This window comes from Pelophylax lessonae (assembly GCF_965119305.1).
Source record: "Pelophylax lessonae genome assembly, chromosome: 5".
Taxonomy (NCBI): Eukaryota; Metazoa; Chordata; class Amphibia; order Anura; family Ranidae; genus Pelophylax; species Pelophylax lessonae.
The window spans coordinates 327,827,216-327,845,388 of record NC_138772.1 but is presented as its reverse complement, the minus strand read 5'-3'; the positions used below and the strand labels follow the sequence as shown (position 1 = coordinate 327,845,388).

The window sequence follows — 18,173 nt, the reverse complement described above, 5'->3', positions numbered from 1 at the left end:
ACAGTATACAACAATTAAAGCCAAAAGATAACTGCAATATCCATTGATATTTTACATTTTAAAATTATACATCAAAGTAATCAACCTTTTGAAAGGACATTTTTCTTTAAATAATCTAGCCAATTCAGTCTGGAACTGTTTTGTTAGTTGACCTTAGGAAAGAAAGATGCCAATTGTTTGGGAATGTCTAATCTTTCATACTGGGAACCACTCATCACAACATTTTGACAACATGTAGTTATTATAATTTTAACCCTACAGAATTTCAGCAAATATTTATTCATCAAACCAATTTCTAAACCCTAAAATTATCAAATTTTCTGTGAATGTCACAGGACAAAAGGCTCCAATAGTATAAAATCTTTGGGTTAATTTTATTTAAAGAATAAAATTACACTTACATACGCAAGCAGAAAAAACACCAGAAATGTACAATAGCTCGCTGGCATTCGGCTTAAACCCGCACTTCCGGCATCAGCAGGGAAGACATCAACACGTAGCACTGCCCTTTATGAAATCGTGGCTCAATAATTTCTTGTGTAGAGTTTGTGTACATTTTATACTATTGGAGCCTTTTGTCCTTCTATACTCCTGTCCACGGCTCATGTGGAGCTTTATAGGGAAGAGACCCAGTGGTGTATTCCCTATAGGAGCCGATCAATATGAACATCTGAAGGACCCCTTTGGTGACTCTGATCATTGCCAATGTGACCTTTGACGATTCTGATCATTGTCTTTCTAGAGATAGAAGGCTCATATTATCTGGTAAGCGCTCTATATATCAGAGGTGGAAGGTTCACACTACAGAAGTTTGTCGTTTGGCGTTGGATTACTTGGAATGAACTTCTAGAAGATTTTTTTCGCCTAATTTCACGTGGACTTTATTTCTGTCACTGGTTTATATTTGATAATATTATAAAGGATATATTCGCAGCTCTGATTTTGTTTATTTTTGTATGTATTATGTCTAGATCACATGGTTGAGTTGCAGCTCAGCGCCAGGTTTTATACAACTGTCATAAACATTTTTGGCATTAGCTCAGTGTCTGTACACTTATACAAGGGTTCATAAAGCACTTTGTTGTATACTTACTTCTTTACCTGTGCTGATGCAGCCATTTATTTCAGATATTACCCCTCTTGTAAGCATCTTAAACAGAATCATCCGTGTCCTCGGGTCTAGCACCTTATAAGCAGATCAGATTAACATGTAACAGTAAGTAATGACCAGATGTTTCTTTTAACATATCCAAACCAATAAGCCAGTAAAGCCTAAAGTGGTTATAAAGTGAGTTTTTTTTTACCTTAATGCATTCTCTGCATTAAGGTAAAAAAAAAAAAAAAAAAAACCTTTAATAGTGGTTTGCCCGCCAGCCCGCCTAAATACTCACCTGAACCCGATCTAGCACTGTGCACATATGCAACAGCTCTTCGATTCCCCCCCCCCCCCCCCCCCGGCTCTCACAGGCTTGGCTGAGAGCAGGTGGAACCATTGGCTCCTGCTGCTGTCAATCAAACCCTGCGAGCAGAAAGCGGGGGCGTGGGGACGGGCCAGGCTGTGTGTCATGGGAAGCGGCTTCCTATGGGGGTTCTCGTGGCGGGGGGGCAGTAAAGGGAGAAGAGCCAGAAGTGCAAGCGGGGCACCTGGGAAGAGAAGGATCCGGGATGCACTGTGCAAAACCATTGCACGGAGCAGGTAAGTATGCCATTACTGTTGTTAAGAAAACAAAAATATTCAAGATTTACAACCACTTTGTTTAATCTGCCCATATTTTTTCTTACCCTGGTTCCTCATTCCCTTTTTATCAACATAACATTTTTCTAGTAAAAACTTATTTTAGACTGAGTGAAGTTATCAATGGGTCTCTGCAATGCAAGCAGATCATGGCTTGTGGGAGGGGCCGGCAGGATGCTGTGCAGAGATTTCCTGAAAACGTCACAGCATGCTGCCTCAGTATTCATCTCAAGAGTCCTCGGCCCTAATGCCAGCAGTGAGCTGGCTCTTGAAAGAAGTAATGCAAATTTCAAAATACCTTTATGAGAGGATTTCAGTCTGGAGAAGTAGGTGCTCATAGGCAGGCTATATTTTCATGCAGACTGCGTAAAGAAACACCCACATGTAATGCTCAGCCGTCATGACTGAAAGAACAGATATTCAACCAATAAAAAGGGGGGCCAAGAACAGTTGGGCTGGTGAGGCTAGACATTAATCGGGAAATGAGACAGGCTCTGTTTGTTTTGTTAACCACTTTAAGACCGGAAGATTTTCCTGCTTAATGACCAGGCCCTATTTTGCGATTCACATTCTGCTATATAACATTCCCAAAAAAAAAAAAATGCGAAAATCAAATTTTTTAACATTTTAGGCCAATTTGTTTTCGGCTACATATTTTTGGTAAAAATCACAATAAGCGTATTTTGATTGGTTTGCGCAAGCATTATTGCGTCTAACTACAGGAAAGATTTATGTCATTTTTATTGCTTTTTTTTTTTTACTAGTAATGGCGGCGATCTGCAATTTTTAGCGAGACTGTGACACTGCAGCGGACAGATCGAACCCCTGACATTGACACTTTTGGGGGTACCAGTGACATTACTACAATAATCAGCGCTAAAAATATGCACGGTTACTGTAATAATGCCATTGGCAGGGAAGGGGTTAACAGTGTTGGTGATCAAAGGGTCAAATGTGACCCTAGGGGAGTGATTCTAACTGTGGGGAGGCGTGGCTTGTGAGATGACCATAGAGACATGCAATCCTATATAGCAGGATTACATAGTCTCTGATCATCTCAGGGAGAAGGACGGATCAGCCGTCCGTCCTTTGTCAGCGGGGGGAGATCGCCGGTGTCAGGCGGCAATCTGAGCCGCCTGACACGCACTGGCTTCCCGTCCGACGATCAGGAGCGTGCGCTCACCCCCTAGCCTCCTGAGAGCGAGCGAAGTAGAGCTACGTCGCTTTGCCCAGGAGCGGCTGCCTGTCGCAGTAAATCTGCGGTGGGCAGTCATCAAGTGGTTAAAGCTTTTAATGCACATTGTAATAAATTCATTGCACAGTGAAATTAAAAGTATGTACCTTCAGCAAAGGAGTCTGTACAACTGTGCAAAACTTATGCCGGCTAAACATAGGTCAAAATTCAGCCTGTTCAGCAGGGACCAGCCGAATTTCAAAGCACGTATGGGCAGGTCGGTTGTAAGAGAAGTCGATCTACTGATTGTCTCCTTTACAACCATCCTCTGACTCTTCCTGCTTGATCAGTGCCACTGGCAGTAGCCAGTAGAACTGATCAGTGTATTTTGTTGGCAAGGAAGTCTCTCCACTGTCAAAATACAACTCAGCGGGGAAGATTCCCCAATTTACATAGAGTGTGTGGATGGGGTAATCGGGTACATTTCAAACCAGCGGGTTTGAAATAGCTAATGTATGGGTTGCCTTAATGTAAATCTGAAGTTCCGTTTTTTAACTCCTAATACTACTCTTACATCCCGATATTCTTAAAAAAGTTAAACTAAACCCCTGAAACCAACAATTCAGCCATATTAAATCCTCATGATGCTGCATCTACCGCCAGTACCAAGAATACAGCTTCAAAAACAACCGTTTTTGTGGAACAATATAGTTCTATGGCAAAATCAAAAAGAAAATTGAATACCTGTTCAACTGTAGCTCTGTCAGATTTATCTTTAACTCGATACCTGTTAAAAAAGAAAATATTGTTTGTGTAAAAAATATGCCACCTGCATATTTCTATAATTCTATACTTTGTTGTTTTGCTTGCAAGTGATTTAAAGAGAACCTGTCGGGACAGAGATGTGGAATCTGCGACTGTAGGTTTAGGGGGCTGTCATTGTCCTTTTGCTAGAAAGACACTTAACTAGGTTAGGCAATCCTTGGTTGAAGCGATTCACTAAAAGTTATTGTCTTGGGACATTTCAGTTTTGATGCGGATACATTTTGGTGAAGTATTATTTTAAAGATTTGAGTTACAAGTGGGGCTGCAATGAATGATTACTTTCATAATCAACTCCTTAACCGATTATAGTTTCGAATTATTTGGATAAAAACCTCAAAAGAAAAACTAGTATACAATTTAGTTTAAGTTAATTTAGGTTTAAAAAAAAAAAAAAAAAAAGTATTGAATATCTACACGAAGTAGTAAATATAAATAACTAGCTACATGATTGGGAAAAATATCGAATCCACTTTGAAAATAACAGAAGAGATACATTATATATTGTCAAAAGTATTGGGACACCTGCCTTAACACGCATCCCAGTCTTAGTCCTTAGAGTGTGTCTATGGTAATGTTTGACCATTTTTCCAGAAGCGCATTTGTGAGGTCAGGCAATGATACTGGACCAGAAGGCCTGGCTTGCAGTCTCTGCTCGAATTCATCCCAAAAGTCTTCTTTCAGGATGAAGTCAGGACTGTACAGGCCAAGTTCCTCCACCACAAACTCACTCATCCATGTCTTTATGGACCTTGCTTTGTGCACTGGTGCGCAGTCATTTTGGAACAGGTAGGGGCTATCCCCAAACTGATCCACAAAGTTGAAAGCATTAAATGTCTTGGTATTCTGACACCTTAAGGAGTTCCCTTCACTGGAACTAAGAGGCCAAGCACAACCCCTGAAAAACAACCCCACGCCATAATCCCCTCTCCACCAAATGATGTAAACCAGTGCACAAAGCAAGGTCCATAAAGATATGGCAGAGCGAGTTTGGGGTGGAGGAACTTGACTGGCCTGCACAGAGTCCTCACCTCAACACTTTTGGGACGATTTAGTTGGAGACTGCGAGCCAGGCCTTCTCACCCACATCACTGCCTGACCTCACAAATGTGCTTCTGGAGTAATGGTCAAACATTCCCATAGACACACTCCTAAACCTTGTGGACAGCCTTCCCAGAAGAGTTGAAGCCGTTATAGCTGGAAAGGGTGGGCCAACTCAATGTTGAACCCTACGCACTAAAACTGAGATGCCATTAAAGTTCATGTGCGTGTATTGGCAGGTGTCCCAATACTTTTGGCAATAAAGTATATACAGTATCTCACAAAAGTGAGTACACTCCTTATTTTTGTAAATATTTTATTATATCTTTTCATGTGACAACACTGAAGATATTACACTTTGCTACAATGTACAAAGTGTACAAAGTAGTGAGTCACCAGCTTGTATAACAGTGTAAATTTGCTGTCCCCTCAAAATAATTCAACACACAGCCATTAATGTCTAAACCTCTGGCAACAAAAGGGAGTACACCCCTCAGTCAAAATGTCCAAATTGGGCCCAAAGCGTCAGTATTTTGTATGGCCACCATTATTTTCCAGCACTGCCATGGAGTTTCACAGGTTGCCACTGGAGTCCTCTTCCACTCCTCCCATGACGACATCACAGAGCTGGTGGATGTTAGAGACCTTGCGCTCCTCCACCTTCCATTTGAGGATGCCCCGCAGATGCTCATTTTGATTCTGATATTGACCTGTCCGGTCTGGGTGGCAGTGCCTCGGATAAGGCGGAGCTGCAGAGGATGCTGGCGGTGGAGCAGCAGAAGGCTCAGTTTACGGCTCAGATCTGTGGGTTTGTAAGGAAGGAGCAAGCGGTGTTTCTTGCTGATACAAGCGATACTGGTGCCATCTAGTGGAGGAGGAATGTCAGTGTGGCTGCTGCATCCAACTTCAAGATTATAGAGAGGAAGCGAGGCTGTGGTTTCACTGAATAAGTGTATACCTATTACCATCTGGTAAGAGGCTAATTCTTGGTGATTTGCACGTGGTGTTTGGCGATTGGATTTTTCAGCACATGAACATATAATTGCACCTTATTTATTTCCGTTTGGTAAGGACGAATTTCACTTGGTGGTGGATACACGTATTATTTGGATACAACTTTCTACTCACCTGCATCAACTATTTATGGACATTTATGAACTTTTATGTTAATGCACCTATTGATTTGCACATTTTTGTATAGATTGATATATGTTAATTATATTCACATTTATTGTTGTTTAGCGCACCCCATACTACACAATTTATGTCACACTCTAATCAGCTAATTAATTCAAAACATCTGTAAAGGTTTCCTGAGCCTTTAAATGGTCTCAGTAGTCTGGGTTCAGGTTACACAATCATGGGGAAGACTGCTGACTTGACAGTTGTCCAGAAGACAGTCATTGACACCCTCCACAAGGAGGGTAAAGGCCCGTACACACGTACCGATTGTCGGCCGTAAATGTTCGGCCAACGTCCGATCCGCCGATTGTCGGCTTGTTAGTATGATGCTTCCGACAACCGACTGCGACTTTTCGGCCGAACAAAATCTGGTCTGCATGCTATAAAATTTTTGTTGGCCAACAACAGAACGGCCGATTGTTCGTCAGTCAGTACAGATTTCAGCCGACAAACATCAGATGAGCAAGACTGGGCATGCTCAGAGAAGAAAAAACACATGAAAAGTAGACCAGAACATGACATCACTTCTGCAGTTGGTCGTTGTTGGCCGACAAAATTTGTGTGCAGTCTAGAGCACATTTCAACCAACACAACAACACTGGACAAAAGACGGCCGATCGTTTGGCCGACAATCGGTGCGTGTGTACAGGGCTTAAGTCACAAAAGGTCATTGCTAAAGAAGCCGGCTGTTCACAGAATGCTGTATCCAAGCATATTAATGGAAGGAAAAAGTGTGGTAGAAAAAAAGTGCACAAGCAACAGGGATAATCGCAGCTTTGAGAGGATTGTGAAGCAAAGGCCATTCAAAAGTTTGGGAGAGATTCACAAGGAGTGGACTAAGGAGCAGTGTTAATTTCGTCGACTAAAACGTTTTCGTCGACTAACACAATTCAGGTGACTAAAATACGACTAAAACTAAAATGGCATTTTAGTCTTAAGACTAAAACACGACTAAAACTAAAATGGCATTTTAGTCAAAAGACTATAACTAAAACTAAAATCGAAATTTGCTGCCAAAAATTAACACTGGTGCATGCTCAAAGCATAAATAATAACATATTAGATTTTTCACTCCAGGACCAGCAGTAGTATATAATGAGTTTGGAAATTGTAGAGAAATGCTTAAATAATGCATTACAAATTGCAATTGAACTACACCCATTTGATTATAGATGACTAAAATGAGTTTTAGTCGACTAAAATGTAGGGCGTTTTAGTCGACTAAAATATACTGGAGTTTTAGTCGACTAAATACGACTAAAACTAAAACACTTGCAGAAGACTAAAATGGGACTAAAACTAAAATGCCATTTTAGTCCTAAGACTAAGACTAAAACTAAATTGAAATTTGCTGCCAAAATTAACACTGCTAAGGAGTGGCTGCTGTCAGCGCTTCAAGAGCTACCACAAACAGACGTACCCAGGACATGGGCTACAACAGTCACATTCCTTGCGTCAAACCACTCATGAACCAGAGACAATGTCAGAAGTGTCTTACCTGGGCTAAGGAGAAAAAAAAAAAGGACAAAGGACTGGACTGTTGCTCAGTGGTCCAAAGTTTTCTTTTTGGATTTTTGGATGAAAGTAATATTTGTATTTCATTTGGAAATCAAGGTCCCAGAGTCTGAAGTAAGAGTGGAGAGGCCCAGTGTGAAGTTTCCAGTCAGTGATGAATTGGGGAGCCATGTCATCTGCTGGTGTTGGTCCAGGTGAGATGCACCTGTATGAACAGTGTATTGAGCTGTATGTGTGCTGCACTGTATTTCCTACCATGTAAACAAATAATGCATTCTGAATGCAGGCCAACTAATCGGCTGACCAACTAATCGATTATGAAAATAGTTGACAACTATTTTTATAATGGATTATGTTGATTAGTTGTTTCAGCCCTAGTTACATGGTTTGCAATGCGTGGAATGTGTTAATCCTAACTGCATAAACACATCCCACGCACAATCCATTTAAAGCTGAAAGTACCTAAAAGCATTGTTATCATGGCTTGAAATGGCTTGCTTTATAATCCGACTCCCGTGCAGAAAAGCAATACGCAATGAAGCAAGGGTGAAAGTCCTGCAGTTTCATTTTTAAAGGGGTACAGTCATCATGGGCAGCGTCTGTATTCCTGTTCTAATAGCTGCCTTTTAAAAACTAGATCAGTAAAATGTGGGTACCAATCTATAATCAAAAACCAACCAAATGATTCTTTTAAAAAAATAGTAATAATTTTTACATCCACAGTGGTGGAAAGAGTCACTAAAGGGCCCCTTGTTGGTTCTACAGGCATATGGAGACAAGCAACCTTTACAATACTCCCCAAGTTTTCTCAAGGTTTATTCTGGGGCAGACAGCAAACATTCTCTTAGTTTTCAGTCCAAAATATGTTAATAGGACAATGCTGAAGCACTCTGCCTAACTTAGTGCTGGTCAGGCAGGGAAGAAGTGTTCTTTGGGCACCACCCACATATTGCAAACTAGAAGCATGGACTCAGGCATTATGGAAAATGCCCTGACTTCTTACCTGCCCTAGAGGTAGGCAGGGTCTAGGTCTGTGTGTCAACAGGAAGGAGTCCTATTCAAACCACATCCAGTATAAATTGCCCCCTCCCCCTCCAAAACCTTGAGGGCTCTTGTGTAGCTGCACTGACGTCACAAATGCCATGTTTGCTCCGGTACATCTAATAAAATCCAAGAGTCATATCAGTTCAAATAAACAAAACCCATTAAACTCTGCTTTACTCACATGTCTGATTCCTTTTGTCTGGATTTTTCTGTGACTTTATTCATAACTGAATCAGACAGATTAAGTTTACCTAAAAACCATAAAAATATTAATTATTTCACTAAAACACATTTTGGTATACTTTCCTAATTTCAGCATTAAAAATATGCAGTAATGTATCCAGTTACAAAACAGCAAGATTCTCATTTACAAAAGACTTCTAGGCGCTTTAACAATATTTAAAGTGTTAATAAACCTTTAAACGCTTTCAAGTCTGTAGTTGTTTTGCTTTCCCTTTATCAAACTGCTCTCTTCTAAGATACCCATTTTCAGGTGGCATAATTCCCTTACAGATTCCATTGGGCCACCTTTTGTGTGCATGCTCCTGGATGGCACTACTGAAGACTCCCCTTACACTACTTGTGTCCTGAAGCCTAGGGCAAAACGACAGTTTCCAGCTCCCCCAAGGAAGTATTTGACAGTGGCAAGAGCCTGCACTGTCCACTGTGAGCCTCTCTCAACCAGTGTGCTGCAGCACACTTGTGTGCCACGTGATCATGGGAGAGTAAGGCTGTCAGATGAGCCAGATCTCCTGATCCCCTGCTGAACTGTACATCGGCACTGTGAGGGAGCTCTGTCAGCCTCAAAATTGAAATGTATGTTACTTTTAATCCTGACCCCCCTATTCCTGTACTATCAGAACTGCTTTTTTATGGCTTGTTTGTGATAGCAGCAAGGACTGTTCTTTCTCTGAAAAGCAATCCATGCTCAGATCACTTTTCAGAGGCATTTGGCAGGCAGTAAAGGGACAAAATGTTGCCTCCTCACCACCTGTTTTAAGCCTGTAAGTGCAGCATCACGACATGCAATCATGCAATGCACACCATTGCGGGGTAGTTGTAGTGCAGTCCCATTCACCCTGGGTATACCTCCAGCTGAAACCACAGTATGTGTACACCCCCTGCTGCTGCCTCTGCATCTAAAGGGGGAGAAGTTGGGGGGGGGGGGGGGTAAAAACAGCTCAACCATGTGGTTTTACCACCCCCTCTAACCTGACATGTGAACAAGCCCTTGGTTCACATCTGTGTGGCTGCATGCTGGGTGTAGGGCAGCGTATTCATTTCAATTGAAGGAGAAGTACAGCGCCACTAAATGGGATAACTAACTAAACAAACTTGCAGAGGTATAACAGAGTCCATGAGTCCATATAGAGAAAGGTTTCAGATGCGGAAAATATGGCCGTAAATCCAGCACCAGTCTTGCAAAGGAAGTATCCGGCAGAGATCACACAAAACAATAAGGATGTACCCTTACCGGAAAGTTGGACCCCCCGGCCTCTGCGTACAATGAGTGTGGCCGCCAGGGGTCGCTCTAGCGGCGGGGCATCCAGGCGGCAGCAGTGTGGTGTCTGTGACGTCATACTGTGCTGAGTCCTGTGTGAGCCTGTCTGTCCCAAGTTCTCGGTCCCCTGTCCGCAGAATACACCGGCCGTCCTATCACTGCGGGAAAGTCCCATCCCAGGCAGGAGACACCCCGGCCACTGTCATCATCAGGGTCACCAGGTTATCCCTTATGCATACCTGGGGTCTATTGAGGTCTACTGGATCCATGGTCCTACCCGGATGTCCTGCGGATGACTGGAGGAGAATTGGACGCATCGTTTGTCTCTGGTGACTGTTATCGCACGCCTGTTTGACCTTCCGTAACAGGGGGTCCAACTTTCCAGTAAGGGTACATCCTTATTGTTTTGTGTGATCTCTGCTGGATACTTCCTTTGCAAGACTGGTGCTGAATTTACGGCCATATTTTCCGCATCTGAAACCTTTCTCTATATGGACTCATGGACTCTGTTATACCTCTGCAAGTTTGTTTAGTTAGTTATCCCATTTAGTGGCGCTGTACTTCTCCTTCAATTATTCTTGGTCTGATATACCTTGTACGAGCAGCCTTTCTTTAGCTTTTCATTTTTTGTGCGCAGCTTTCTTCCCATTCATTCATTTCAATTGGCTTCCCTATGCACAGCAATACAGGGAAAGTCGTCTCTGACCCTTTTTTTAAAATTGCTCTGCACCAAAAGCACCCCTTGTTTGTCAATGTGTGGGGTACCATTAAGAGTTAATGGTACCCTTAAAGAGCAGAGCATTTGTCGGTGTGTCAGGAATGAGTGCCATTTTGCACGTTCTGCGACATACAGTAACGTGAACCGAACCTTGGACAGAGGTGCTTCAAAACTGAAAATAGTTTTCAAGGGTGCCCCGGCTGGACAAAGGTTGAGAAACACTGATCTAGTACATGTGATGTAATCAGTGCACATGCTTCCTAACATTCTGGGAAGGGATGCAGTTTGACCCGGTGGCAGGGTTTGTAAAAAAGCGTTTATGCACATATATAAAGCAAAGCAAAACAACTAGTGTGGTAATCACTGCACTTGTAGTCGATTGCTCTCCAACTGAAAAAGTCTATACTTTCGTACAGACAGAGAACTGGAGAATAAATCCAGCAGGACTCTGGCATTGCACCCACGATCCACTGATCCCTTGTGCAAGGCTTTGTGGGCTTCTGTTGAAAAAAATAAATGCACATTTTTCCTGAAAAAAATATATGAATTTATCTTTAAGGTGAGTTTAGTCTTTAAAGTAACTTCTGATGTGAGTTTCACCTTAATTGCTTGCTCTCTAACATTTTTGTTATTGCGCTACAGCGTAACTCCACCTTTGTTATGGGTTGCAGCTATGAGATCATACCTATGCGTATGCATATGAAATATTGTTAGATTATGAACATTGGGCTGATAGCCTCACTTTTATATCCTTCATCTAGATAGATTGCCCTATATAATAAGGTGGGTACACTGTTACTTCCACCCATCACCTCCAACCTGTTCACATCACATGCAGTTATACACATTATAACTTGGGAATTAACATGGCCTGAGTAGCAGGTTTGGCTATTTCCATCCATCACTCTCATTCCGTTCACATCAACTGCAGTTATACACATCATAACTTAGGTACTAACATGGCCTGGCCTTACGCATACTTGGACAGGCCAGAGGAATGGAAGATCTCAATGTGCATAAAGACAAGGAAAAGACATTCACCATGTCTGCGCATGAGCGGACCTCGAATAAAGATGGCAGCGCTGGAGAGGAGTGACTATGGGAGAACTATTCTTTCAAGCAAGACATATGTGAACTCCATGGTATAGTAGGTATGTTTTTTTTTTTGTTTTTTTTTTTGACAGGGACAAGTATTAGGGATTTTGATTTCTTTTAGGGGTTAGGTAGGGTGAAGTTCCTCTTTAACTTGAGCTCCAGGCAAACAGCTATATACATAAAAAAAATCCATCCAGTCCACAGTTCTGCCTGGAATGACAGGGAGCCTGATCTTTCTCTGGTACAGTTTTACATTCAAATCTCCTCCCCCACCCCTACCCTGTAACTGGATAGTCTGTTTGTGCTGATTCTCCCTCGCCACTCTTTAAGCTCTGCTGTAGAGTGGAGTGCAAGAGGTTATTAAGTCAAATTAAGGTACTTACATTGCGTGCATTAAAAAAAATATATACATTTAGTAGTATATTAATTATTACAGAGCTGCAATAATTTGTGTTTTTTATATATCTGCCCAAAGTTCAGCTTTAAATACTTAAACTGAGTGTTCTGCATTAGTTCCTTTTATTTTTTATGATAAATCACATACTTACATAGATTAATTTTATTTTCATACTTCTGTAAAACCTTATCCGTCACTGTATACGCCTTATCTTGCCTGTTGGCCTAAAATAAAAAAATAAAAATTTACTGGTAAAAAACATACAAATTAGTAGCAAAGAATCAGTGTTTTAGGGGATTGTAATCCTGCCGTTTTTTTTAATGTTTTTTTGTAACTGGATTTAAATTCCTGGTCTAAATAAAATTTAATTAAAGAAGTGTAATTTACCTACAAGATAAGTGTGCAATTGTCAATTAACTGAGAAGGAAGTGTCCTGTATGTCATGTCTAGGAAAATGACTTAAAGGGTAAGTCATAGTAAACAAAGGGCTTAAACAAAAAGGAGGAAATTTATAGCCAGTTCTCACTTCCTTCTTTGGTCTGGTGGTTCCGCAAAGAACCCCCTGATAACCAGACAGCCTCCCAACATTTTTAAAACCAAGTGCTTCCAAGTAATAAGAAAAGCCACACACGAATACTTCCTTTTGATGCAATTTATTCCAGCATGACAGCAGTGTACAACATGGTAAAATGCTAACGCGTTTCGGCCGTAGCCTTAGCATAGCGATGTCCGCCGGGCACTTGTGTTTGCTCCCCATGGAGACAGAACGGAGGTCATTCAGCAAGCCCATTCCAACACACATTCAACCCTTTGATCACCCTTACTGTTAACCCCTTCCCTGCCAGTGTCATTAGTACAGTAACAGTGCATATTTTTAGCAATGATTACTGTAATAATGTCACCCCTGGTGACAACAAAAAAAGCGACAAATCTGAAAGAAAAAAAAAAAAAAAATAATATTTTTTACTTTCTGCTATAGAATATTCCCAATAAAAAACTGTTATTAGATTTTTTTTCTTTATTAGTAATGGCGGCGATCAGTGATTTTTAGCGGGACTGCGGCAGACAGATCGGACTCCTAACTGACATTTTTGACACTTTTGGGGGGGACCGGTGACATTACCACAGTAATCAGTGCTAAAAATATGCACTATCATTGTAATAGTGACACTGGCAGGGAAGGGGTTAACCTAGTGGGTGATCAAAGGGTTAAATGTAAGCCTAGGGGTGTCTTTACTAACTGTGGGGGTTGGGGCTTGTGAAATGACCATAGAGACCTGTGATCCTATATAGAAGGATCACAGGCGCTCTGTGATCATTTCAGAGAGAAGAACGATCGGCTGTCTTTACAACAGCTGACGGTCCTCTCTCAGCAGGGAGCGATCGCGGGTGGACGGCGGCACCCCCGTGCATCGGCATCCCCACTGCCTAGTGGGGGCGGGAGCGCACACTTGCCCCTAGCACCAGGCGTGCGACCAACGTAGTCCTATGTCGGTCCGCGCAGGAGAGGCTGCCTGCCGCAGTGAAACTAGGTTCAGAAATATAATTGGGAAGACATATTGATAGTGTCTTAACATAAGTGATTTTGCTTTCCTTGTATTACTTGACTATATGGAACACGTATATTATTACAGTAAAACCAGATGGCAACTCATACGGATAAGTTTATGTCCTACCAAAGATGTGCTGTATATGCCGGTGTCCTATCAGATTTCCCTACCTACGTCATTTCCGGTTGAGATCAGCTGTGGATTCATCATGCAGCAGCTTGTAGCCGTGTCACACGTCCTATTGGGCATGCGCAGAATAGGTAGGGAATTTTGATTGCATCGTAAGGGGTCAAATAAAAGTCCTAGTGTGCATGCGCCGGCGCATGCGCAACAACGGTTCGGGCAGCGGGATCTCTTATAACAAACATCCATCCGATCTCCATGGCCCACACTGTGCTGACCCGACACTGCGCCGAGCCGACACTGCACCAACCCGACAATCCGATCTCCATGCCCCACACTGCGCCGACCCGACAATGAGACGGGCGTGCGTGTGTGGGTAAGGAATAGGATTGTCCTATTGTCGGCTCGGCGCAGTGTGTGCCATCGAGATCGGATGTATGTTTGTTATAAGAGATGCCGCTGCCCGATCCGTTGGTGCGCATGCGCCCGCTCATGCGCAGTAGGACTTTTGCCTCACCCCTTACGATGTTATCAAAATTCACTACCTATTCTGCGCATGCGCAGTAGGACGTGTGATGCGGCTACAGCTGGTGCATGACGTACTTGCACCAGAAAGAACGTAGGTAGGGAAATCTGATGGGGTAGGGTTTTCTGACAGAACACCGGATAACCCCAATTGTGTTTGTTTTACTTTTATTTTTGTTTCTTGTACAAGTTTACAATAAAAATAAAAATCTGATTTAAACAAAAATAAAAAAATGGAAGGAGCATAGTACTGCAGTACTACCATGCGTTTTGGTGCTGTGCGATTATAAAATCACACTGGATCCTTTTTGCATATATAATTAAAAAATGCACCGTGCTGGAATGTGCAAAAAAAGCGCACATGCCCGGACATACCCTCTGGTGTGCCCTGGGATTGTGCACAATTTTAAGGGAACCTTGGCTGAAAAAAAGTTGAAGAACACTGCTCTAACCTAAGTATAAACATATGGCAGCAATCGCACCACAAGCGAAGTTTATGAATAGTACTTGGAAAAAAAAAAACAAAGCAATACCTGAGGGTTAGATCCTCTTCCACATAAGCGCTTAGCAAGATTTGTTCTCTCATCTTCCCAGTACCATCCATCATCATCGTCGTCATCATCTTCTACTTCCTCTTCGTATGCATCACCAGAATTCTCCAGGGAAGCAAGTTGTGCTTTCTGCTCTAGAAACTTCTCATACCCAACATTACTATTACAAAAGAATAACATACAGCACGGTTATCAAAATGAATGTAAGGACTATTTATAAATACTGGATTTGAAATAATACATATTAGAAAAAATTCAGATATAAACTAAACAGGTCATTTATAGGAGGATTTTAAAAGAGAAATTTAGGAATTAAAAAAACATGCGGCATCGATTCAATGCGGCATCTGTCCCCCGCCGCCTCTAAGACCAAGAACTGATTGATCAAAGACAGCTAATCGTTCCGTTCTCAGACAGTAAGCGGCTCAGTCAACGGCTCTCTGCTCTGCCCCTCCAGTGCTCATTGGAGCGCCTGGCTGTGGAAGGGACGGGAAAGGGTGGCTCAGGCTCTCAGTAGCTTGCTGAGAGGCAATGTCAGCTGCTGGTCCAGACATCTGGATGGATCCTGTCGGCGGAATATGGGTCACAGGTATGCAGAATAAAATGGGTTTTATTTATTTTTTTTAACACTGAACGACCGCCCCATAGCAGATTTACTGCTACAGGGCAGCCGCTCTATGCAGAATCATATATTATATATATATATATATATATATATATATATATATATATACACATACACACACACACACACACACATACACGCGATTCTGCACTTCCAGGTTTTGGTCGTGAGCACCCGCCACCAGCGGCTCGCTCCCACTGGGATTTTACACAGACGTCGTGTCTGCCGGGACCCGCCAATCATTCGGTACTCTGACAGAAGGAAAGTCTGCTTATGTAAACAAGGCAGGTTGTCATTCTGTCAGTACAGAAGACATGGATTCTTTGTTTCTGTGAAGCAGGAACACCGATCCATGTCTTCAAGTAGTAAAAGCACCTCCCCACAGTTAGTAAGCACTCTCTAGGCACACATTTAGCCCTTTGATCACAACTGATGTTAACCCCTTCCCTGCCAGTGTCATTAGTACAGTGACAGTGCATATTTTTTTTAGCACTGACTACTGTAATATTGTCACTGATCCCCAAAAAAAAGGTGTCAGGTGTCCAATTTGTCGACTGCAATATCACAGTCCCCTTATAAGTCCCTGATTGCCAATCATTACACGTAAATAAATCACAAATATCCCATAGTTTATAGATGCTATAACGTTTGCACAAACCAATCAATATATGCTTATTGGGATTTATTTAACATAGCAAAACGCATATTGGCCTAGATTGATGATGAAGAAATGTGATATCTTACATTTTTTTATTGGATGTGTTTTATAGCAGAAAGAATATATATATATTTTTTTTTTCTTCCCAAAATTGTCAGTCATCCTTTGTTTCTAGAGGTGATCAAATACCACTAAAATAAAGCTCTATGTGTGTGTGTGTGTGGGGGGGGGTTAGACATAAATTTTATTTGGGAACAGTGTGGTACGGCCGCGCAATTGTCAGTGCTGAATCGCAAAAAATGGCCTGTCATGAAAAGGGGGGTGAACCTTCCGGAGCGGAAGTGGTTAACTGACGCAGAATACTAACGCGTTACGGACTGGCGGGTTCTAATATATTAGATTTAATTTTATCCCTGGGGTCAGATACACTTTACCCTTTCATCACTCAATCAAAAAACGTTCTGGATATAAAACAAGTCAAGTCTAACCATGTATGGCTATTTCTATAACTAATGAGCAGTATGTCAGAACATGTACATCACTTAATATGGAAAGGCGTTCCTGTATTCCCCACAATCTGTATAGAGAGCAACCAGCGTTAGCAGAGTAGGATATTACCCAGTACAGACATCTAGCCCTATTCAGAGCATGAATACAGAAGCCATACAATTGTATAATGATCGGGTGACAGTGCTAGTACTTCGTGTATTAGGGGTACTAGTCATCAAAAGTGTATGCAGACACCTCGTGCTCCTTATAATTGATTCTACTTCTAACTGCTCACCTATCCTCCAGCTGTTCCGCATCCGCCGCCATCTTGGTACTCGCATGTGTGAGCATGTGGCTGCCAAAGTGACAACACTTCCCCCCTGTGGCCGGAGGATAACACTTCCCTCATGCGCTGAGGAAACTCCTCAATCATGTCTGACCAATAGCTGGTGTGACACCCCACGACAGCCATGACTTCCCTTATCTCAGCTGAGCACAAAATAGTGGCAGCACCCAAAAAAGTAATTACACTACAGTTCAGTAAACACAGCTCCCAACTGTCCCTGATTCCTAGGGACTGTCCCTGATTTGGAACAATGTCCCTCTGTCCTACTCATTTTGGTCTGATCTATACATACCCACGCCAGAATAAAGCTACAATAGTGGTAAAAAAAAAAAAAACAAGGGTTTAACTAATCATTTTTTTTTAATTCTCTTTTAACCACTTAAGCCCCGGAGGATTTTCCTGCTAAACGACCAGGGGGTATTTTGCGATTCGGCACTGCGTGACTTTAACGGACAATTGCGCGGTCGTGCGACGCTGTACCTAAACAAATTTGACGTCCTTTTTTTCCCACAAACAGAGCTTTCTTTTGGTGGTATTTGATCACCTGTGCGATTTTTAGTTTTTGCGCTATAAACAAAAAAAGAGCGTACATTTTGCAAAAATAACAATATTTTTCACATTTTTTTTTATATGAAATTCCCCAAAAAAAAATGTAAAAATCAAAATTTTTTAACATTTTCGGCCAATTTGTTTTATGCTACCTATGTTTGGTAAAAAAAAATCGCAAAAAGCGTATTTTGATTGGTTTGCGCAAAAGTTATTGCGTTTACTAACAAAGGGAAAGATTTTTGTCATTTTTGTTGGTTTTTTTTTTAACGTGCAATGGCGGCGATCTGCGATTTTTTTGCGGTACTGCGACATTGCGGCGGACAGATCGGACCCTTGACTGATATTTTTGACACTTTTGGGGTTACCAGTGACATTTCTACAGTAATCAGTGCTATACATATGCACTGTTACTGTAAAAATACACTGGTAGTGAAGGGGTTAACTTTATTTGGGAGGGAGGGGCTGTGTGTATCCCTAGGGGCGTGCTTTCTACTGTGATTGGCTGTGGCTTGAGCTGTAAGGACACTGATCAA

At 42.0% G+C, this 18,173-nt stretch overlaps 1 protein-coding gene across 1 annotated transcript in view; it reads right to left on the bottom strand.

The window, feature by feature from the left end:
- Positions 1-17,128, bottom strand: part of RIOK1 (RIO kinase 1) — a 56,636-nt gene extending 39,508 nt beyond the window's left edge. Inside the window, exons 1-6 of the mRNA XM_082259206.1 lie at positions 17,041-17,128; positions 14,956-15,133; positions 12,376-12,448; positions 8,695-8,764; positions 3,654-3,696; positions 1,094-1,186 (exon numbers count right to left, since the gene is read on the bottom strand). Of these exons, the coding sequence (XP_082115332.1) occupies positions 1,094-1,186; positions 3,654-3,696; positions 8,695-8,764; positions 12,376-12,448; positions 14,956-15,133; positions 17,041-17,096 (513 nt within the window). The 5' untranslated portion in view covers positions 17,097-17,128. The remainder of the gene's footprint in view (positions 1-1,093; positions 1,187-3,653; positions 3,697-8,694; positions 8,765-12,375; positions 12,449-14,955; positions 15,134-17,040) is intronic.
- Positions 17,129-18,173: the final 1,045 nt, after the last annotated feature.